Source organism: Gorilla gorilla, chromosome 22 (genome assembly GCF_029281585.2).
Source record: "Gorilla gorilla gorilla isolate KB3781 chromosome 22, NHGRI_mGorGor1-v2.1_pri, whole genome shotgun sequence".
In the NCBI taxonomy this organism is placed as follows: domain Eukaryota; kingdom Metazoa; phylum Chordata; class Mammalia; order Primates; family Hominidae; genus Gorilla; species Gorilla gorilla.
In genome coordinates, this window is record NC_073246.2 from 34,242,597 (window position 1) to 34,266,380 (window position 23,784).

At 47.5% G+C, this 23,784-nt stretch overlaps 1 protein-coding gene across 1 annotated transcript in view; it reads right to left on the reverse strand.

Annotated features, from left to right (window-relative positions):
* URB1 (URB1 ribosome biogenesis homolog) overlaps positions 1 to 23,784 on the reverse strand; it is an 81,912-nt gene that overhangs the window by 36,803 nt on the left and 21,325 nt on the right. The window contains exons 9-21 of the mRNA XM_019017757.3: positions 20,553 to 20,748; positions 18,765 to 18,902; positions 15,272 to 15,445; positions 13,994 to 14,123; positions 13,135 to 13,251; positions 11,921 to 12,033; positions 9,661 to 9,780; positions 7,571 to 7,687; positions 6,981 to 7,119; positions 6,055 to 6,225; positions 4,832 to 5,028; positions 2,821 to 3,039; positions 1,422 to 1,601 (exon numbers count right to left, since the gene is read on the reverse strand). Coding sequence (XP_018873302.2) covers positions 1,422 to 1,601; positions 2,821 to 3,039; positions 4,832 to 5,028; positions 6,055 to 6,225; positions 6,981 to 7,119; positions 7,571 to 7,687; positions 9,661 to 9,780; positions 11,921 to 12,033; positions 13,135 to 13,251; positions 13,994 to 14,123; positions 15,272 to 15,445; positions 18,765 to 18,902; positions 20,553 to 20,748 — 2,011 coding nt within the window. The remainder of the gene's footprint in view (positions 1 to 1,421; positions 1,602 to 2,820; positions 3,040 to 4,831; positions 5,029 to 6,054; positions 6,226 to 6,980; positions 7,120 to 7,570; positions 7,688 to 9,660; positions 9,781 to 11,920; positions 12,034 to 13,134; positions 13,252 to 13,993; positions 14,124 to 15,271; positions 15,446 to 18,764; positions 18,903 to 20,552; positions 20,749 to 23,784) is intronic.

Consider the following 23,784-nt stretch of genomic DNA (forward strand, 5'->3'; position numbering starts at 1 on the left):
AAGTATTCACTGTTGTTAGCGGGACAGAGAGCAGAAGGCCCCTTTCCTAATCCATTCCATCCTCAAGCCTACATTTCCATGCCCCCCTCGGGGTGCCCAAGGCATCGCAGCCAAGCCCAGCCAGAGCTGTCATCCAGTTATACCACAATCGCCTGAGGCACTCCACCTGCCCCCGAAGGACTGGACTGTGACCTGGCTGGTGCCCCACCCACATTTGCGAGCACGTGTCTGAAGAACCCAGCCTGGGTGAATTTCCAGCATGGGAAAAGTGCTCTCTATGGTCACTCAGTGTGGGGGGCGGGCCGTGCAGAAACACCACCATGTGAGTAAAATCAATCAGCTGCTGGCTTCTCCTCAGCGGCCTTGCCCTCCTAAATAAATCTGGTTGAAGGACAGGGGTGTCTACTTACAGCTGGGGTGATGTCACTTTACATGAGATCATGTGTCCGGGGAAAGTGGGTTGGGATTAAACCACCGTGTGTCTACGATCCTGAATTGAAAGTAATCCTGTCTCCACTGTCAGGAGGAGACTGGGCCTTGAGTGACCCCACAAAACCCCCAAACTAGTTCTGACCTGGCCAACTGAGTAAACATTGAGCAGAATGCAGTTGAGCTCCCTTGCTGGATTAGAGAATAATTTCATTCAGTCGTTCCTCACAGCCCTGCTGAACCGATTCCTCACCAACGACACTCCACCAGTTCCCAGAAAGAAATTTCCTTTCCTTATTTATTCTTAGGGAAGGAAAGAGGAGCCTATCACAGTCTCCACTCAAGCTTTACCAGTTAAAAACAGCAAAGCACGATTACATATTGAGAATGCTTTGCCTCACGCTGACTGGCTAATAATAGGTGGTCCCACCCAAGAAAATACCTCCCAGAAAGGCAACTTGGAGCTCAAAGGAAAAAAGTGTATATTTCAATTAGATTGTGAAACAAGGAACGTGTCTGCCTCCTGAACCCGGTAAAACAGGTTACATGGCAAACTGTGAGAGAAATAGTCATCCTGGCCCCAATTAAACAGCCTGTTTCCCAAGACTCCCAACAGGACAGAAAGGCTGCTGCTTCTCATAGCAGTCTATTTCCTGTGTGTATTTCCTGTGAAAAGCAGCACCTGCTGCCCACCTTTCATTCAACACAAGCTGCAGCTATTCACACTGTTTCTCAGCAGGCTCACCTCACACAGCGTGAGAGAAAGCTGTCTGCAGGGAGGGTGACTGTACACAGAAAAGCAACTGGAAAGAGAAATGCCCAAATTAAACCGCACGCTGGGCAGGTGCCAGGAAGTTTTCATGATCTCTGCTGTAGTTTCTGCATTTCCCAATTTTCCCACAATGGACCTATGTTTGTTTTTAATCAGAAGTGAAGAGAAAGCCACTGCCCATGACTCTGAGAATAGGCTACCAGGCGACCTGTGGTGGTACCTGATCATTGGCCATCTCCAGCGAGGCCATGGACTCCATGTCCAGGAAGAGGTCGGCTTCGGCCCGGGCGGCCTCGCATCTCTGCTGGTTCTGGGCATCCAGCTGCTCACAGTGGACAACCAGGCGCCTGAGGAGATCCAGGAAGAGCTGCAGGAGGGGCGGGCCCACACTTCTGCCCAGCTGTGAGAACAAGAGCACGAGCCTCAGCAGGGAAGAGACGGGTGCACAGCCACCAGGCAGTGACTTCCAGGGCCCGTGTTTTCAGAGCAGGAGACTCGGGAGGCAGGCTGAGATGGCAACTCCTCACAGAGTGTGTGAGACACCCATCAATGCAATGCCATTTCTCAAATAAGAGATGTGTCTTCCTAAGCCTTGGTGAAACACAAAGGTTGTTTTGACTAAACTGAAAGGGACAGGCCCATCTCAAAACTTAAAAATCCCTCAAACCACATCAGGAACACAAATTCATCAGCCAGTTACTAAATTAATACACTTAAGAGGGAGGGCTGGGCCAGGCACGGTGGCTCACGCCCGTAATCCCAGCACTTCGGGAGGCTGTGGCGGGTATATCACCTGAGGTCAGGAGTTCAAGACCAGCCTGGCCAACATGGCGAAACCCCGTCTCTACTAAAAATACAAAAATTAGCCAGGCGTGGTGGTGCGCACTTGTTATCCCAGCTACTAGGGAGGCTGAGGGTTGCAGTGAGCTGAGGGTTGCTGTTGAGGGTTCAACAGCTTGAACCCGGGAGGCAGAGGTTGCAGTGAGCCAAGATCCTGCCATTGCACTCCATCCTGGGCAACAAGAGCGAAACTCTGTCTCAGAAAAAAAAAAAAGAAAGAGGGAGGGCTGGGTGCAGTGGCTCATGCCTGCAATCCCAGCACTGTGGGAGGCTGAGGCAGGCAGATCACTTTGAACCCAGGAGTTTGAGACCAGCCTGACCAACATGGTGAGAAGCCATCTCTTCAAAAAACACAAAAATTAGCTGGGAATGGTGGTGCATGCCTATAGTTCCAGCTACTTGAAAGGCTGAGAGGTTGGAGGGTGGCTTGAGTCCACTGAGGTCGAGGCTGTAGTGAGCTATGATGCGCCACTGCACTCCAGACTTGGTGACAAAAAAAAACAAAGGCCCGGCAGGGCTGCCAACCCATTCTACTGTAGGAAGGGCTCTGTCTTGACCAGGCTGCCCTGAAAACAAAGTCAGGCTGACCTGGCTCCCATGGGCAGGGCTGAGGGACACGAAGAGTTTGCAGCTGAGGTCTGGACAGAACAGCACTTAAACTGCCTCTGCAGTGAGTTCCAGGGAGCAAGAGTGTGCTGAGCTGTGGGCCCAACTCAGAGAAGGCTGAGCTCTCTGGTGGCAGAGCTCTGGAGCCTGTGGAGGATGGGGGCAATGCTGACCTGGCCGAAGTTCTCCACGGTGCTCCGCAGGTAGAGCAACACCTGCTTGGCCGCACGCAGGACCTGCTGCATGGACAGGTGTGGCATGGTGGCCTGCAGCTGCGCCTGGATGTGCTCGTCCTGAAGCGCCTGGCTCTCGTAGGCTGCCTGCAGCAGGGCTGTGAAGGAGGAGGCCAAGGGAAGGGCAGGGGGCGAGGGGCTGCCCTGTGCCTGCAGCAGCTGAGGGAGACCGCAAAAGGCCGGGGAAGAGAAAGACACATCACCACAGATGAAAACGGTCATAGGCACAGGTAACACACAACAAACGGACATTTCACAAAGAAGCACATGCTGAGATAGGACTAACGAATACGGGACCACGTGGCATTTTACTTCAGTAGAGTAAGTTCTGGTACCATGTCATGCGTACTTTCCTAGAGCGTTTCCACTGACCACATGTGAAGGCCCAAATTCATGCTGCATCTACACCCCTTGGAGAACAAGGCAGAAGCCTGTCCCACAGGCAGGAGCCACGTGTGACAGAGGCAGGATGTGAATCACAAGAATCACTAGAAAGGGGGAAATCAGCCCACAGAGAAGCCCGCTCTGCGAGTGGCCTGCCTTCGGAAGACCTTCCCCAGGAGCTGCGGGTCGAATATCTTGTTAGAAGAACAGAAGATGGGCAGAACACAGAGAAATTTCTGGAGCCCTTCTGTCTCAAACTGAAGTTATTCATTTCTTCTAACATTACTACCAAGCTCCCTTCTTTATTTACTCCACGTGGCTTATGTTGCTATAATTCCATTTGACCTCCTTAGGCTAATAAAACCCAAGGCTGTAACATGCCCTGAAACTCGGTGGTTGTCAGTGTTCCCCAGGCCTGCAGCAGCATGTGTGAAATGCAAATTCTCAGGCTCCGCCCAGACCTGCCCGGTCAGACACTGTGTGGCTGGAGCCCGGCAGTCCAGTTTGAAAAGGCTCTCTGGGGAATTCCGACACACCCTGGAGGGTGAGAACCACTGCTAAGTCTTATTCCACAGAAGGTGGACACCCACTCCAAGCAACCACGAGGGGCAGGACAGAACCTCTAATACTGCCACATAAGTTGCTGTCTGGCTATCACTGTGGCCTACGTGTGGAGGAAGGTGGCAACGTTATGGGTGAGGGCTCTGGAGCCAGACTGCCTGGGCCAAATCCTGACTCCGCCACTGACTGGTGCTGGAACCGCTCTGGGCCTCGGTTTCCCCATGTGCATAAAGGATGGTGAGAGTCCCGGCCTACTTCTCAGAGTTGCAGTAAGGATTAAACGGCCAAAAATACACATAGTACACTTAGTACAGGACCTGGTATGCCTCCAAAAAACACACAGAAAACATGCAATCGCTGTTGGCTATTGCTACCAATATCACAAGACAAGGAGGGTCTAAACTGACTGCTTTTTCGAACGCAGCTAAAATGAAATGAATGCACAAAAATGCATACCACAAATTTCATGCCCCACACAGCATTGTAAATACCCTGCACATTGGAGCCAGAATCCCATTACGAGAATGTAGTCCCCAGCAAAAGAAAATATACTTTTTCCTTTCCTTCCCCAACTTTAGCAGAAGAGACCCTGCTGGAGGCCTTGAGGGGCCATGTGTGACAGCTGAGCACAGTTTGTCTAGGGCCATGCTAAGGTCCGCAGAGGAGAGCCAGGAGACAAGCACACACAGATAACAAGGTAAGGAAAAAAAGGAAGAGGCAACGCTTCTGCCCCAGGCTGGAAGAGGAATTAACCTATTATCATTATCAGGGAGCCAATGGGGAATTTAATTTGGCTGCATCACTGAGTCCTGTGTGTTCAGTTATGTTAGCTGAGCACCAGAGATACTACTTAGCTTCCTCTCTTATGCAGGGGACTTTAGGGTAAGAAATTTCACCCTGCAGGCTGTCTGGCTACCCAACTGCACAGCTGTGGCCCAGCCAGCTGGGACCTTGGGAAGAACCCTGCACAGCAGCAGTGACCACAGCTGTGGTGGCTGCAGCTCACCCAGGCCTCTCGGGCTTGCTCCGGGATCCAGAGGCTGTAGTATCTGTTAAACCGTGAGAGCTGCTGGCAGCAAGGCACCGGGCATGGAGGCTCAAGCTTATCATACGCCTGGAGCAGGAGACACAGAGCCAGGGGGTCCCTCTGGGTGTGGAGGAGGTCAGTCAGCACTGCCGTCAGATATGTCACAACGTTTTCCACTGCGAAGGAACGAGATGCATATGGGAAGAGGCTGGCTGGGCCCACCCTTCTGTGACCTACCAACACCACCTTCTTCCACATACAGGCAAGACCCTGAAAAATTCATGCAACTCCATGAGGGGACACATAACCACAGGGAAGGAGGTGCTACTACTGGAGACTGTACTAGGCTCTGTTTTATTAAACATATAGAGCAAAGTCAGACATCTACTCCCAAGGCCCAGGAGTGAAGACCCAGGCATGTAAAAGGCCAGGCAAAAGCCACCTGGGACCAGGACTTGCTAGGTGCTCACCAATCCGTTTACTGTGCCTTGGCACACAAGCCTCTCTTGCGTGTAGGCTGGGACCACATGCCTGGTTAGTCACTTCCAGGCCATAACACCCCTTGCTTGACTGTCCACCCTTTCCACTTCCCTTTCCATGGTGGTCTTGGAAGCCATAAATTGAGACGGCATAGCTACAAAATGGGAGCAGCCTGAATCCCTGACCAACCTCCTAAAGGACAGCCAACCAGAAGAGCCACCTGGCCTGTACTGGACCACAGCATGGTCTAGAAACAAACCCTTATTTATTAAACTACTGACAAGTCAGGGTTTATTTGTTACTGCAGCAAAGCCTGAGTTCCCCCGACCAATCATGCTACTATAATCTGTGAGCACTTCCTTCGGTCTAAGTTGCCTGGAAAATCCAACAAGTATGAAGGATTCTTCCTCTGCATCAACATATCAAGAATAAATGTTGACGAAAAAACATCAACGTTACAGAGGCTGTCTGGGCAGCCAGGCAAACACATTATTTCAGACTCATGCTCAAATGACCTATTTCCCAAAAGCCTAGCCAGCCCCAAGATCCCTCCCCCTGTGCTCCTAGCTCTGCTGGCTGGGTAGCTATTACTCTGGGGGTTCTGACCTCCTGTTACCCTGGATTCTCAGCAATTGATCCCAGAGCCCCTGGAATCCCACCTCCCACCCTGCACAGACTAGCCAGCCAGGTGCAGCCAAGACATCCTGACTACACACAGGTACCTGCTTCATTGCCTGTCCCAAGGAGCAACTTATTCCTGGCTTCCAGGGCCGCAGGGACCACAGCGCTGAATGGGAACGTGAGCAGGATCATGTCTTCACTTAATGTGAACCCTATTTCCTCATCCAAGCCTTCACTGCCCTCCACCAGGACATCCACCATGTCGAGAACATCTGAGACAGAAAGAGGAGAATCCAGCTGATGTGAGAGCCACTGAAGGGTTTCACTGCAAATACCCACAGGGAGGCAGAAGCAGAATACGTGCAAAAAGAAAAAAGCCAAATTCCTCTTGGGGGGAGCATTTAACATAGTTTGACCCTAAACAGACAAAAACATTGCCTATGAAATCTTTCGTATCTTTGTCTGATAAAATGCAGGATATTCAGCTGAGGTGGTAATAGGTTGAAGTTTCCTCAAGTGACACAAGAAGCCCAGGAACTTTAACCCAGATATTCAGGCAAACAAGCCAAAATCTGAGAGGCAAAATAGTGTGAGGGTTAAAGCACAAGCCAGAGCCAGAGTACCTGCGTTCTAATCCTGACTTTGCTATGTAGTAGCTGTATGAGCTTGAGCAAGTTATTATACTAAACCTCTCTGTGCCCCAGCCGCTTTATCTCTATATAAAATGAGTAGAATAATAATACCCTTTTCTCTTGGGGTTGCTTATGAGATTTACATGAGTTAGAACTTAAAAAGAGCTTAAAATCCTACCTGGCACCCAGTAAATACTACGCAAATAAAACAACAAGTGTTTCCCATTACATGAACACATAAGGAGATTATTTCCAGAACAGGCTGGTCTTTGCTGCAAAGGGACTGTGTGCACTTGGCCTAGAGCATTAGTGCAGTTCTTGTTCTCAATCTCTTAACACGTCACTGTGGCTTGGTCTTCAGACCTCTGAGCAGCGCAGAACAGAATGGAACATACCGTCAATGTGGGAGATGGGAATGCTCATGTCATCGGCTTCTTGCTTTGTCATAGTGGCCTGCAGGGTGCTTGCTTCTTGGACAAAGTCAGATGCTTTGTCTGTGTATGAATAGGGATTCGCCACCAATGTCAATAAAATCTGGGCATTAAAGAGCCAAATAGAAAGCATTCAGATGGTCACAGGTGAAATGAAGAAGCCAAAAAATGTCACTGGTCAAAATCAAGGCAAGTGATAATATGTTCAATCCTTAATCAGAATAGTTTTACTATGAAATTGGGCCTAAACTTTTTATTGTGGAGTTAAAAAAAAATCTCCTTTTACTATAGCACTGCTTTTAATACCGCTTTTGGTATACCTATTCCCCTATGCAAAAACAAATTCCCAAAAGGAAATGAAACAGCATGCTGTAATATATACGTATTTTACAGATTCTAAAACTATGTAGATTCTGAAGTCTCAGCAAGAATTAGGAAGTAAGCCAGGACGAGAAGCCTTTTGGTACTGGTGCATCAAAAATGCCTCGATTACGCTAAGAAGTTAATATAATTATCTCTGAGCATGTTCCTTTATGTGGGAAATATGTGCTTACGCGTTCCAGAAACTGAATCACAGTCTCTTTGTCCTCTTCCACGGTGTTCTCTAAATGCTCCAGCCAGAGCTCCAGCTCCTTCCAGGTGTGCTCAAACACCCCCGTGTCCCGCAGAATCTGCCAGGAAGTAGGCACCGGTGAAAAAGTCAGAACAGAATGCGCTTTCTTTCTTTTCTTTGAGACAGGGCCTCACTCTGTCACCCAGGCTGGAGTGCAGTGGCATGATCTCGGCTCACTTCAACCTCCGCCTCCCGGGTTCAAGCAATTTTTCTGCCTTGGCCTCCTGAGTAGCTGGGACTAAAGGCGTGTGCCAACACGTCCAGCTAATTTTTCTAATTTTTTAGCAGAGACAAAGTTTTGCCAAGTTGGCCAGGTTGGTATCAAACTCCTAGCTTCAAGTGATCTGCCTACCGTGGCCTCCCAAAGTGTTGGGATTATTGGCATGAGCCACCACACCCAGCCTACAGGACCCACTTTCTGTCAGAGGTCAAGCAGTTTCATTGTGCTCCAGCACCACACGCCCAAGGAGCACGCAGGGGGTGAAAGTTTCATCCCATTTTTCTCTGAAAGTTAGTCTTTCAACATAACATCCCCATTGTTGAGGGAAACAAGCAAATCATTCTATGCTCTCTCAAAGACAATATAATCTGGCCAGGCATAGGGGCTCATGCCTGTAATCTCAGCACTTCAGGAGCCTGAGGTGTGAGAACTGCTTGAGCTCAGGAGCTTGAGATCAGTGGAGGCAACATAGTTGAGACTCTGTCTCTACAGAAAATAGTAATTAAAAAAGTAGCTGGGTTAGTGGTGGTGCGCACACATGTGGCCCTAGCTACTCGGGAGGCTGAGTTGGGAGGATCACTTGAGCCCAGAAGGTCAAGATGGCAGTGAACCGTGATTGTAGCAGTGCACAGCAGCCTGGGTGACAGAGCGAGAGCCTGTCTCAAACAAACAAACAAAAAAGACAATATGATCCCTTCTCTCAAGGCTACTTATCCTTTATCCTCATTTCCTAAATAAAAAGAAGGGAAAAAATTTGGCTGCTACTTAGGAGCCAAAGACCTCTGGATTTTCACAAAGACCCAGGTAAATGTGTAAAACTTGACCCCTCACAGCTACTCAACCCTCAGCCTGTATGAAATTCTCCAAGGTCACGAGCCAGTCACATCATATCACTTCAATGTAGACCTCAAGACTCACTATTCCAACAGAAGAGAAACTGGTATGAGGCAGGACTTGAATGTGCAGAAGTGACGAAATGATTTCCCTAAATGGTCTGACAGCAGAAACTCAGAGTCTAAGAGGCCTCACAGCACAGAGCCCTGCAACAGCATGCACCGAAGGAAAGCCTGACTGTGCCAATTTCACCTATTTGCAGTCAGTGATCACAAAATCTAGCTGGGGTCAGGTTCACAACTGCACTACCTGGAAGGAAATGGCAACCTATGGAGGTCAAGACTTAGACTGCCACATTCTTTAAGCAGCTCAAGAGAGAAGGCTGTAAGTGCAGCAAGGTTATCAGCATTTCAAATAAAAGTGAAAAGTCAAACCTCTGTACCCTAAACATAGTGCATCCCCCAAGCTGTTTGTTGCAGAGCAGAAATGAGGACTAGATGTCCTACTGCTATCATAAGACCTGACATAGCTCTGGAAATATGAGTATCAAGGACAAAACAAGAGAAGGAAATAAATTCCTATTCTCTTCCACTGGCTTTGATGACCCATGTGCTGTGGTATGGATTCCGGCAAAAAGGCTGAAAGCCCTGGAGAAGGCCGGAGCCTGAGAAGGAGGAAAGAGGCACTGCCTAATAAACACCAAGAAGCCAAAATTTAGTATTGAGCCTACAACAAGCTAGAAATGACCTACCTAAAAAAAAAACAAAACAAAACGTTTTTCCAACGCACCAGGCTGCCTCCCAGGAATGTAGCTAATTGTAAGACACGATAAATTAAACTGCCATAAAACCTTCTATTTTAAAACTAAAAACAATCCCAATACCTCCTGAATTCAATAACTGTTAACTAAACACTTACCATAAGGAAAATCTATACAAAATGCTTTTCAGAGTTAGAAACTAGTAGAAAATGCTCACCTTCATGATCAGAAGTTTGGTCAATGACTTCAATTGTAAATGGCTACTGGTCACAAACATTTTCATTAGTAAGTAAAATACTGATCGTTCACCTCCAATAATTTCTGCATCTGGGCCTTCCTAGAGTTTAAACAATATTACGTATTTTTAGTATATATAATTACATATATAATTTTAATATATAGTTATATATTAGAAACATACCATGGGGCCAGGCGTGGCGGCTTACACCTGTAATCTCAGCACTTCGGGAGGCCAAAGTGGGCAGATCACCTGAGGTCAAGCGTTCGAGACGAGCCTGGCCAACATGGCGAAACCCTGTCTCTACTAAAAATACAAAAATTAGCCAGGCATAGTGGTGCATGCCTTATAGTCCCAGCTACTTGGGAGGCTGAGGCAGGAGAATCACTTGAACCCAGGAGGCAGATGTTGCAGTGAGTCCAGATGACGCCACTGCACTCCAGCCTGGGCAACAGAGTGAGACTTCATCTCCAAAAACAAAAAACAAAACATAACGTTAACAGGAGCCATCACTTGCTGAACACACAGTATGCTGCCAGGTCCTTACCTCATCTCATTTTAACCACAATTTGGCAGGAAGAGTAGCAAGAGTAAGCACAGGTAGCCCTGTTCCTGTGCTGGAGCCGTCCCAGGGGCCCAGCTTACACTGACTCACTGAATCCTCCCAACACCCCTGTGAGGTGGGTACAGCTGCTACCCTATTTTACATATGTGGAAACTGAGGCACTGAGAAGGCACCTGGCTGTTTACCGGGAACCAAGGCAGATGCTGTGCTGTCTGGTGGATGGTGAGCAGGAGGGACCCCAGGCTGTCTGAGTCCATCAAATGATGTCCTCGTTACTTTCATCACGATGCCAGTGCTGACAGAATGGATTGCTTATGCATAATTTATCCTCCTCAAAAGGCTTTTGGGCTTTGAACAAGTCTTCAACAAGTACATGGAGCTCTAGATCCCCAATCCAAACTCTACTGAGCCCGTGTGTCTCACTGCAGCCCTTGGCAATGAGGACAACCCTGAACATGGTGAGGTGCTGGTTAGCTTAGGCAGAGCCAGCAGATATAAGCATAAGGTGGGGCGCAGGATATAAATTCACACCAGCTCTTTCAAATTATGAGGCCTCTGTTCACTTTCCAACTAAATTATCAAGATCCCATGAGCCTAGCTGAGCTGGAGTGAAAACCAATCAGCAATGCCCGAGCCTGTCACCTCCCTAGGACTGGTGGCAATGAACTCACATCTCAGTGGAATGGTGGCAAGCAGAGCTCTGGGCAGCACCGCCTGGGTCCCATCCTGGACCCACCACTCATGGACAGGACCCTGCAGAAGGTTTTGACACACTGTGCCCAGCTGCCTTGTCTTTAAGTAGCGTGAACCAAGCAGCCACATGAAGCACCCGTAACCTGCCCAGCATGCGAGTAAGTTCTCAGTAAGAATGATCCTCAGCTACGATGCAGGGAAGCCTCAGAACGGGGACTCGAGGGAGAGACACATAGTCCCAGAGGCACAGCATTCTTAAGTCTTCCTGGAAATGTCGCGTGTAAAAATGCCAACATACATTTCCATACTACTGGTTCCATATAAGATCTAAGTCATTAAAAAATACATCAGCTCAGATTATAAGAAACACTTGGACAATGATTAATTTTGCTTGATAATGTTCCCTCCTCCTCTTTGCATAGAAATGATGCAGCATCCTGGGCTTAAGCCCAGCATAAATATCCGTGGCATCCTGAGCTTCCCTTTATGATTTAACATTATGTTCTCCAAAAAGTTCTGGAAGATATTTTATTAAAGACCTAGAAAAAAATGCTGGCAATGTCTACTGATTCTTCCACCAGCCTCAACCCTCTCCTGACTTGGTTATCTATTCTCATCTCGTCTTTAATTCTTCCAGGATGAGGACAAAAGAAAAGGAATGTATTTTATTTTGTTTATTATTTAAAAATGAGAAAAATGTAAAATGTAAAACAGTTGAGATAAACAAGAAACTCCCTGGACCCAGCAATGTATTTGCAGCAAGGACATGTTAAGCACCGTATTTTACAAAAGCAAGCAGGTTCCCAGGCCTCCTGGTTCATGAATCAGGACCTCTGCTGCGGGTCTCTCTAAAATGAGAACTGTTAACCTCTTCCGTCTTGCCCCGTCAGGTTCTGAGCCAGTTAGCAATTCATCAGGCCAAGAAGCCACCCGGCCCAGCAGGTTAGCTTAGAGCAGAAGACTGGGAGTTCTGCTTCCTACCTGTGCCTTTAACCACAGAAACTTGTTGGCCGGCAGCTCCAGGGCCACCTTCAGCATGTGGTGCTGCAGAATGGGAGGCGCCTCCTCTCGAAGGCCCTGCTCAGAGATGACACCTATGGGTGAAAAAGAGGCAGGCTGAAAAAAGTCACATGGACGTGGGTGCCCAGCAATTGCTGCCCTGGCCAGAAGGACAAGGAACTCACCATGGAGAAAGAAAAAGGGTGGATGCAGGGTTCTGTTTCTCTGTCCTGTGCTCACCCTCACATGGCACATCTCGCCTGATGTACCCCCACGCCCTGGTCTGTCCAAATCTTCCAACAAAAAGCCCAAATCCCATTTGCCTGAAGAAGCCCTCCCATGTGACACAGCTCACACTGACCCCAAACAGCTGGAATCACTGCACCCACCAAGTGCCCTCCAGGGGTAGGCTCTCGCTAACGTTCTCCCTGACTCCCCAGACAGCGAGCATTTTGTGGACAGAGACTGCAGCCACCTGCACCTGAGACTGGGTTCTCATCCTCTAGCCGGCTCTCTGGGCTTCTCCTTTGCTACCAAATACTAAATGGCCACATTCTAGTAAATTTCATATTTCCACAGCAAAGAGAACCTTTCACCTTCAAATGATTAAAAAGTGAATTGCAGCTTTTGAAAAGGAGTATTTCAATAGCTCATATAAATTCCAAGAATGATTATTTTTGCAAGTCTTCTCCCATAGGCCCAATTATAAAGCGGATCAGACAAACTTTACCATCCAGGAAACATGACCAGACAAGCATTGTTACTTTTACAAGTTTGAACCTGACTCAGTGGGGTAAAAGATGAAGTAACTATGTCAAAAGTGTCTCTGCATAAACAGGATGTCCCTTCTGCAGGCCCCTCATTTCTGCTACACCCTCTGCAACACCTGCTCCCTTGAAAAGTGACTTTACAGTTAACGTCACATGATCGGATTTGTGGGCCATTCATGCAGGTTGCTCAGCACTCAGAAGCTGGCTGGCTTCTTCCATTGTTCTCACTGCTACCAGGTGTTCATCTGATATTTACTTAAGGAAGACCAGCTATTTAAAAAATACTGATGCAAGTACAATTTCTCAGGCTGACGGATGAGCACGCGGCCAACCATCCACCAGCCTTCCTGATTCTTGGCTGCAGGGCTCTGCTCTGGTTTACTGGCAGCAACAGTGGCGGCTTGTCTGCAAGCCCTTGAAACCCACCTTTCAGGAGCTTGCTGAAGTCAAAGTTGTACTGCATGACCAGGTGGGGGACCACCTTCTGGTAGAGGCATATGACCTGGAGCAAAACAGCTTTCAAAAGAATGGTTTCTGCATCATCTGCACAAAAAAAAGAAAAAGAAAGAAAAAGAGAAAAAAAGAAAGAAAGAAAGAAAATAGCTTGAATTAGAAAACATACTGGTTCTTTGTCCTTGGGCAGCTGAACCAAGTGTGGCACCACACTGCAGCCAACTGCATGCTGTACACCAAGGCTGCAGACAGACTGCTCAGTACCTGGATCTAATGAGTCAACGTGGTAAAAACGTTAAAACTGTTCAGGGGGTCTGGGTTAAAACCTCATTTCACTGCTGTGACCTTAGACAGGTTCTGGTCACTCTGTCTCCCTGTGCTTTCGTGTCTTCATCTGAGCAACATGGACATACAGCAGGGCCTACCCTTGCAGGGCTGCCGTAAGGATGAAATACGATACAGACATAAGACACAAACCTCAATGCCTGACCAACAACAAGGCTCTGAGCTCTATCTGCAGACCAAGGGACAGCACCCCCATACTGTCATCCCTGGAAAGGCCAGAGCACATGGCACCCAACACTTAAGTCTTCAGAGAGACACAGTGCTTGCATAAAGATGGGCATGTTTCTAACAGATACTAAAATTCCATCTATGATTCCTTTCCAATTCTTCTCCCTAAGCAAAAAAGGATATAGACACATTCACAGCCAGAGGTGCCTTGAAACAAGAACTGCACCAGGACTCTCTGGATAGGAGCTATCCTAGGCTGCCAGTGTCAGCTCTGTCCCATGCAAAAGGCAGAGGGTCCCCCTCACCCCTGAGACCTTACCGCACTGGTGAGCATCGCAGGCAGCCGGGGGCCCATCGCTCCTTTTCTTCCCTTTCTTGTCATCCTGTTTGGTCTCTTGCTTTTTAAGTGACTGCCAGACCCACACGACAGTGTTCAGGTCTGGCAAAATCTAAATGGGAAAAAGAAGCAGAACATTAGTTGTAGTCAACCACAAAGGGAGACAAATGAACTGAACATATTAACAAGATGCAAAAAACAGGGAGTGGAGTGCGAGTCTAGAGGAGTGTGTGTAAGAAGGAGAGGGAAGAGTGGTGAGAAAACAGGCCCAAATCCACATAAGCTCTGCTCTGCAGTATAATTTTTTTTTTTTTTTTTTTTTTTTTTGAGATGGAGTCTCACTCTGTCGCCCAGGCTGGAGTGTAGTGGGGTGACCTCAGCTCACTGCAACCTCCGCCTCCCAGGTTCAAGTGATTCTCGTGCGTCAGCCACCTGAGTAGCTGGAACTACAGGCACCCACCATCACATCCAGCTAATTTTTTGTATTTTTAGTAGAAGCAGGGTTTCACCATGTTGGCCAGGCTGGTCCTTGAACTCTTGACCTCAGGTGATCCACCCATCTCAGCCTCCCAAAGTGCTGGGATTACAGGTGTGAGCCACCGCGCCCAACCATGTTCTGCAGTATAATTTCTAGAACTATACACAGTAAGGATTTGGTGAACAGGCAAGTGCTGATCATTAAAACGAACCCCTTAAACCTCATTCACCTAAGCAAAAGACACAGGGAACAAAGAAAGACTTTCTCAGGAGCAGCTCAGGGAAAGCTGCCCTGTGTGACTGGGGCTCTCAGAGCAGCCGGCCAGTTTACAGAAGCCTGGCCTTCAGCCATAGGAAGCAAGAGGGGCTTCCTGAGCCACTGCATCTCTTCTCACTGGGCCACAGTGTGGTCTATGTGTGTGCCTGCAGCCATGGGTGAGGGGTAAGGACACAATCTGCCCCTCGACAACATCACCACGGCTCCTGATTGAACATGAGGTCCCCACCAGAGACAGAACCCCTGTGAGAGAACACATGTATCGTCTAAATTCTTACTCTGCATAAGGACTTTGGGATCATGCTCTGTGACATCACTGCCTACAATCACAAGTGGCAGGTCTTCTCAGCTGACCCTCAGCACCCACGCTACCACACTGCCCACCGGCCTGTCCAACCCTGCGGCTCCAAGGACACATCACTTGGCTTCCACCCTAGGGCTCCCAGAATGGCCTTCTCCACCTGGTGAGGTCTGGAAGGAAAGCCCAAACCCGGATCAGAGCCTACCTTGCTCAGGGCTTCTCTGAAGAGCTGCACGAATTCTTCCATCATCACAGCTGTGTACACGCCTGATTCCTGCCACACCTCTTTATTCAGGCAGTGGTCAACAGTTTTTAATGCCCTCTTCAAAATGACAGAAATAAGGGATAAGGCTGTGTGCCTCACTGAGGTGCTGTCCAACTGGGAAGAAAAAGAGTTAAATGCACAAATGTCTCTAGGATACACTGGTGGACACAGATTTGCTAAGCTATGGGCTTGGCTGGCATTTGCCCCTCCTCAGGTCACTCACAGGGAAAGCTGCATGAAACTGCTGGTCTCTACGCTCTGAGAAGAGGCGACCTGGGTACCTCGCCCTCCTGACATCCTCTGGGTCTGACTTCAGCCATTGCCAGGAAACGACCACTAATGGTGGCATCCAGCAGTAGTTTCATTTTTATCATCTGCTCTTTGGTAAGCCTTGAGACAACCACTCAGCTACTATGAAAGTTCTCCACTAACAACAGATCTCACCAGAACCCACTCTGCCACTATTTTTTTTTTGAGTCAGGGTCTCACTCTGTCACCCAGGCTGGAGTGCAATGGTGTGATCATAGCTCACCGCAGCCTCAAGCTCCTGGGCTCAGGCAATCCTCCTGCCTCATCCTCCCAAGTAGCCGGGACTACAGGCACCTACCGCTTCTGGCTTTTTTTTTTTTTTTTTTTTTTTTTTTTAAGAGATGAGACTTAGTATGTTGCCCAGGCCGGCCTCAACCTTCTGGCCTCAAGCCAATCCTCCTGCCTCAGCCTCCCAAAGCACTGGGATTATGAGTGTGAACCACCGTGCCTAGCCTTTTTTTTTTTTCCTTTTGTAGAGGCAGGGTCTTGCTATGTTGCCCAGGATTCTACCACTATTAAAAACATTAGCATCAGGTGGAGGAATGGCCAAAAAAAAATGCATCAGGTACTTTAGTATGAAAATCCACCTCCAAGCTCAGTGAGGAAGCAACCCACATCACAGGCCTGTGACATCCAGAGCTCTTGACTTCCAGTCAGAATGACACCTGGGAGAGTCACTCACTGCAGAGACTGAGTAGGGTTCAAGAACCTGTGCTACTACCAACAGTAGGAAAACAGTCCATGCCCCTGCTAGTCACAGCGTGTTCTGGGGCCAGGAGGATCATATGATGGCATCTCCCGGAGCTCAGGAGAAATGTAGTAAGCCCAGGCCCCGGCCCACACAACTCAAGCAGAATCTGCATTTCACATAATCCCCAGGAGAGCCCTCCGACACTGAGATCTGAAAAGCCCTGGCTGGGACACTGCAGACTGACAGTGCGGTAGAAACAAAGAGCTTTTCTGGTTTACTTTCAGCTCAATAACCACGACACCCCAGAGCCCCAGCATTCCAGTCAGCTACAGTTTCACTCTGTGTACACTGCACACTAAATCAGGACTACAGGAACTATCCTAAGCCAAGAATGGCCAGCCCCACAATCGCTTCAAAGGCAGGCCCCACACAAGCGTGCACACCACACCCATGGGGCTGGGAGCACAAAGCTCAACCAACAGCCTGAGGCCCTGTTTCTAAACGCTTTCTTATTTCCTGTTTCTAAAATAGGCTAAAGCTTCTCCTCCTGACTCTAAAATGTATGCTTTAAAAGTTTTTTAGACAAAACCATAAGAAATAAAGCAAAAAAAAAAAATCATCATCTAACTCCAGTCCCTGGATGCACTCACATCACTGGGTCTCACTTACATAAAAACACAGTCTTGGCTCTCGGAAAGGGCACCTGTGGAGGGAAGGCAAGGCTGGGCTCAGTGGCCCTGGCCCTGGCCCTGCAGGGCATGGCAATAGCCAACAGGGGGAGAGGAGGCTGTGTCCTCTGAGACTCCTTCCTTGGAGCCACTCCGTGCAGGAGCTAGAACACCCCTCTAGGGGCACAACCCTTTGTCCTGAAACAACACTGCGAGAGAAGGAGGAGACAGGCTTTTCTCTCCCAGACTACTAGGAGCAAGCTTGGAAGGGAGAGCAAATGCAGCCCACAGAGGAGGCACATCTGGCTGGGTGTGGCGGCTCCGACCTGTAATCCCAACACTTTGGGAGGTCGAGGTGGGAAAACTGCATGAGGCCAGGAGTTTGAAACCAGCCTGCGCAACATAGCAAGACACTGTCTATACAAAAAATAAAAATAAGAAAATTAGCTGGGTGTGGTGGTGCGCACCTGTAGTCCCAGCTACTCAGGGGGCTGAGGTGGGAGGAACACTTGGGTCCAAGAGTTTGATGCTGCAATGAGCTACGATCACACCACTGTACTCCAGCCTAGGCTGGAGTACAAGACCCTGTACAAAAAAGTACAGAACAAGACCCTGTCTCAAAAAAGAAAAAAAAATTTTAATAAAAAATAAAGGAGGTTCATCAAACTAATCCTTTCAATCTGGTTTTCCTGCAAGCCCTCTGAGAAATGCAAATGTCTCCCACATTAATTAAAACAGTTGGGCAAGCTAGCTGGGTGCTAATTTTGCATACGATGATTTGACAAACACAACACAAACCTTTCTGCCTACTCCCACACAGGCCTCCTCTCTACTCCTCACCCCATCACCCATGCTCAGCACAAACCCTGGAGGGGTATCAAAAAATGGTGAATCTCACCATGTGGTCTCAGGAGTCCACCCCCCTTTACAGTGACTGTGCAGATTACCACAGGGCCAACTGAGGTCTGTGCAACCCCCAACGGCCAACCTGTTCCTACTGAAGCCACACAACAACTCAGCCTGCCTGGAAGGACGAAGACACCCTTCTGAATACCTGTCCTCCCCCAGGTAACTCAGGCAACTTGGGGTTAGGAGGCGCTGGCAGGGCCCAGGACCCACGTGTGCCAACAACCCACAGCCATTCACCTAGGCCCATGATGCTGCGGTGAAAGACATGTGAACTCCCCAGAATGTGGCTTCTGATGGGACATGGGGACCTTTATAATAAATAATGATGTAAAATTTAAGTATCAATTTCTTCCATGAACATGTCCTCCAAAAACGCCTGAAAACAGCTGGCCTTCAAAGTATATGTTTGCCAGGCATCTTAACACCATTCATCTAAACCATAAAAGAAAGAATTTGCTAGGCAAATTTCAGTCCTACCATGTCTGGAAATTCTAAACTAATGAGATTTTAATGATAAACTTTCTTTCTTCTGATTTAGACATTCTTTCATCCTCAGGCAGGACTAGAAAGGCTTGGAGGGATGCAGGGGTCCCTGCTGTGTGATGGAGCAGGGCCAAGGACATGAAGTCCGTTGTCCCTAGAAGCAAAGTCTCTTTGCTCCAAGGTCCTTACCCAGGTGCGTGGACCTGTCACTTATGGGCTATTTCAAACTACAGCCTCTGTCCTGGAAGCCTCCGAGGCCCCCTGACAAAACACAATCAAACACATCCAGGCCGGTTCTCAGAATAATCACATCATGTAGCCAGCGAGTTTAGCTGGAGGCAGTTCCAGAAGTGGGGCAACCACATGGCCTTACGTTTAATGCTTGGGTGAACATGCTCTTATTGCACACCAGGGGCACGGTGGTCACCATCACCATTGCCAGAAGCCGAGGCAAGGGTATAAACTCTCTGGTCTGAAATGCCCGGGAAATCTCCGGCTGAGCCTCATAGATCTAGGAAAAGCAAAAAAGAGATTTAGTTGGTGCTAGAAGTAAGTTTCAAACCTGAGACTAGCTGTAGGCACCCAAAGGTGAAGCCATTCAATCAAATAATTATAGCAGTAAAGGTCCGAGACTCCCCACAAGGCAGAGTGGAAGATTAACCCTCAAATCTACTTGTCAAAGACAAATCAGGTCAGGAGACTGGCTGTTAACAGAGAAAGGACCTTCAGAGCAGAACTTGACCTGTGGTCTGCACAGTCTCTTAAAACCTCTGATGGCAAATAAATCACTGCTAGAACTACGAATGGTACTACTTACCAGTTCCTGCTGCACTTGACAGGCACCTGACAAATGATGTCAGGAAGGGATGTCAAGAAGCCATCTTCTCAAAGCTTCCTCACAACGCTTTGGGATAGGCACACTTTACATTAAAACAAAAATATATTCACAGGTGACAAAATTGGACCTCAGTGAGGTTAGGTAATTTCCTTAAGGCCACATAGCTAGTAAGCAGCCAAGTAAGGACTCAACACTGGGCCTGCAAAGACCACACACTCACCCCTCCCCTATCCTACAAGTCAGACGTTTCATCAGATGCAGCTCCTAGTAGGGGTGCTGGCCCCAGGACTATCTGTACCAAAACGAGGGGTGGAGTACATCCTCCTCATCCCAAGGGTAAATGTGGAGACTGTGCGCATAGGCACTCAAGCAGAATAAAAGCTGGTTTTATAGATAATGCCAGGCCCAGGTAGAGGCACAAGAAACAATCCCAGGTATTTTACCACTAGGCAAACCATGAATCAGTGACAGAGAGTTCAAACAAGTCAGGCATTACTGCCAAAGAACTAACAGTAGGTACCTCTATTTGTAAAATGGGCAGATGCTGACACTATGATCAAAAGGAAGGTAACACACATCCACTTAAACCAGCAGACCAACGTTCCACAGCTTATTTCAAGTTGTTCTAATTGAAGCAGCAACCTTTAAAAACTATCCTACAAGTCAGACATTTCATTTTATTTTACTTTTTATGAGCCCAGATGGAGAAGAGATAATCAGGCAACTCATCAATCCCAGTCTAACTGTGCTGAGACTCAACAAGATTTCACTCTAAGCAAAATCTTGATGAACAGGATAAATTGGCTCAAAAGATTCTAAATAAACCTCAAATTCAGCTCAGTGAAAGGCAAAATGCTACAGAAGATAAGGACACCAAATTTACATGGTCTAAAATATCCCTTTTTATCCCTGAAAGGTCTTCATATTGTATAGTTTACCAGATGAGAATGTCTGCCGGTCCCCTAACTCCCTATGCCCCCCTACCTAGCTAACAGACTTATTTTTTTGAGATGGAGTCTCGCTCTGTCACCCAGGCTGGAGTGCAGTGGCGCGATCTCAGCTCACTGCAAACTCCGCCTCCCAGGTTCAAGCAATTCTCCTGTCTCAGGCTCCCAAGTACCTGGGATTACAGGCGCACACCACCACACCCAGTTAATTTTTGTATTTTTAGTAAGAGACAGGTTTCGTCACGTTGGCCAGGCTGGTCTCAAACTCCTGACCTCAGGTAATCCGCCTGCCTCGGCCTCCCAAAGTGCTGGGATTACAGGCATGAGCCACCACGCCCAGCCTAGCTAACAGACTTTTAAATATCATGTTTTTTACCTTGTTTAGTAGTTTGATATTATTTAACCAAGTAGACTTCGCTCGTGGGATAAAGGAAAACGTTACTTCCTTGAAGTATTTGTTCAGTAAGTCCGGGCACACTTTGAGGATGTTTACCACAAGGTCAGCCACCAGATCATCATCAGCTGCAGTTTTCAAACCCAGCAAGAAGTGCAAGAGTGTCAGGTTTCCGCCTCTGTTAGAGAAAGAGACATGGGGAGAGGTCAGCAGAAAATGGTCAAAGCACCCTGAGAGCTCATGGTGACGTGCAGCTCTGCAGAACTGTCCTCAGTGAACACAGCAATAACAACGTAGGGAATTTCCCCCAGGACATAAAGTGGGAGTTCCATGGCCTGGGGGTTCCAGCTCTCTACAGAGGGCTTCCCTCTCATCCTCTACTTCTGAGTGGCTGAAAAAGTCTCTGATTGTCCTGCTCCCTTTCTTCTTTCCTACTTCCCTCCCTTGAGTTCAATTTGCTTTCTAAAGAAAAGGAAGAAAACCATTCTCTCTCACTCTACCTCAGCCACCTACCAGTCTGCCTAGAAGTCAAGGCTACTGAAAAGAAAGGACAAAACCAGCAGGGAGGAATCCATGCCCCAAATTTCATTTTGAGATTTTACTGACGTTCCTCCTCCAGCCACACATGGAAAAGCACTATGTAGGGCTGGCTGTGGTGACTCACAACTGTAATCCCAGCACTTTGGGAGGCCAAGGTGGGAGGATCACCTGAGGTCTGGAGTTCAAGACCAGCTTGGCCAACATAGTGAAACCCTGTCTCTACTAAAAACACAAAAAAATTAGTGAGGCATGGTGGTGCCGGCCTATAGTCCTAGCTACTCAGGAGGCTGAGGCAGAAGAATTGCTTGAACCTGAGAGGTGGAGGTTGCAGTGAGCTGAGATTGCACCACTGCACTTCCAGCCTGGGTGACAGAGTAAGACTCCATCTGAAAAAAACAGCACTATGTAAATACATATGTGAGTGTGAGTGTAAAAAAATGCAGATAAGACATTTTTCTCTTGAAAGGGGGACTTGTTTTAATTTTTAAAATTTTTTATTATTTCTTTAGAGACAGGGTCTTGCTCTGTCACCCAGAATGCAGTGGCGTGACCATAGCTCACTGCAGCCTCGAACTCCTGGGTTCAAGTGACCCTCCTGCCTCAGCCTCCTGGGTAGCTGGGACTAGAGATGCACACCACCACACCTGGCAATAAAGTTTTTTTTATACGAACTGCTCATGAGTTGCTGCATGGTCCAGAGTGCCATTAAATTATTTCTTGACAAGAAATCTGACAAGACAGCACGAGGTCTTTGCATGGACCTTCTGCCTTCCCTGTTTCTAGCTTATTTCAAATTCCTTCATTTTCATTTAGCAGATGAAAGAAGCTAGGATGTGGAAAAAAATCTACCGTAGAAAAATACTGAAAAGTTGTCTCTAAGTGGACGGTCTTCAAAGGTATGAAAAGATAATAAAAGCAGGTGAGCCCAGGACTTCGAGGCTGCAGTAACCTACGACTGTGCCACTGCCTTCCATCCTGAACAACAGAGCGAGACTCCATCTCAAAAAAAAAAAAAAAGTAAGAAGCAGGAAAGTCTGCAGAGACTAAAACTTGCATAAAGGGAATAAAACCCCAGGATCCACACAGCCAAAGCCTCAGGACACTAGGCTTCACCTGCCTCAAAGTCTTTTTAGAAAATATGCCCTTTCCTATCTGCTTGACCCTGGGAAGTCAAAACATCCAGAAAATCCTCAGACTCTGCCTCATGTGCACGACACAGTGATGGTTTCTAGGGTCCCCGGTGTCTCACATCCCCCTTATAAATTGAGTAAAACTACAATGCTATATGACAGCTTTACATATAGTAAAAAAAGTTTTTTAAAAACCAAATTAGAAAGTATAATTTTGATCAGAAAAACTATCCTTTAAAAAAGGATATGAAAATATCCTTTCCTAATATGAAAATGTCATGAACAAAATAGTTTGTACTGTCAAATGAAAAGGATATTAAATCTACAAAGAGTGCTAAAAATACTACACATGCTTTATTTTAATCAACAACGTAGTAAAATGGAGAGCATTAATATTTATGTAGTGCACAACACATGCCAGACACTGCTCTAGGCAGTTACCACCACCTCTCTGCGACAGGCACTACTTTTATTCCCACTTTATAGACAAGATAATGGAGGCAGAGAGGATGCCTAACCCAGTGAAGGTCTCAGAGCTAAGTTGGGATTGAAGCCCAGCTGTCTGCTCTGTTAACCTACACCAGGGACTGGCAAAGTAGGGCCCAGCACCTATCATTGTAATTTGATTGGGACACAGGTAAACCTACTTACTTACATCTATGGATGCCTTGCTGGCACAACTGAGTGGTCACAACAGACTGTGTAGGCTGCCAAGCCCAAAACACAATCTGGCCCTTTGTAGAAAAGTTTGCCAATCCTTGCTCTATGCTGTAACACCAGCTTTCAGTGAACACCTACTATGTGCCAGGCACTGTCCTAGGGACTGGAGGCCCATAATAGACCGGCGCCCATTTTCACCACTTCTCACCAATCTGATAATGAACAAGCAAATAAATAAATCAGCAAATAAATGTATGAACAGTCAGAAGCCGAAGCCAGGCAAAAAGCACAGTGACAGTGGAGGGACTATTTCAGAAAGGGCTGTCCAGGAAGGCCTCCCTGAAGTGGTGAGGTCTGCACAGGAACCTGAATGAAATGAATGAGTGGGCCACATGTCTACTGGGGAACAGGTAATGATGTACTTCAGTGTTCTCAAAGCTTTCTATCACCATCCACAAACAAATCTCCTTCCTTTCCCTTATGCACAAACACTTGTCTTTTGCCCATGGCTTCAAAATTCACATAAATCACAGCTTGCTGCAAAGAGACGCACACCCACAAGTTGATTCAATGTGCTCATTAAATGCTCATCTATTTCATGGGCCTAGTTATGGAGGAAAAATGCTTTAAAAAGGGGGAACAATGCAAGTGTTTTAAGCATGGTGTAATATTCTATTCAACTATAAAAGTCTGCTGTTATGTTTTGGCAGGAAAATGAGCTCATTCTTACTGATGAAAGAAAAAAGAAATGATGTGACAAGTTAAATCACAGTGACCTCAGAATCAAAACATGTCCAAAGTCATAAGCAGACAGAAAAACTCCGACCATGTTATTCCATTCTGAAGGAATCACCTGATTTCCTGACTGGCTGAAATTAGAAGTA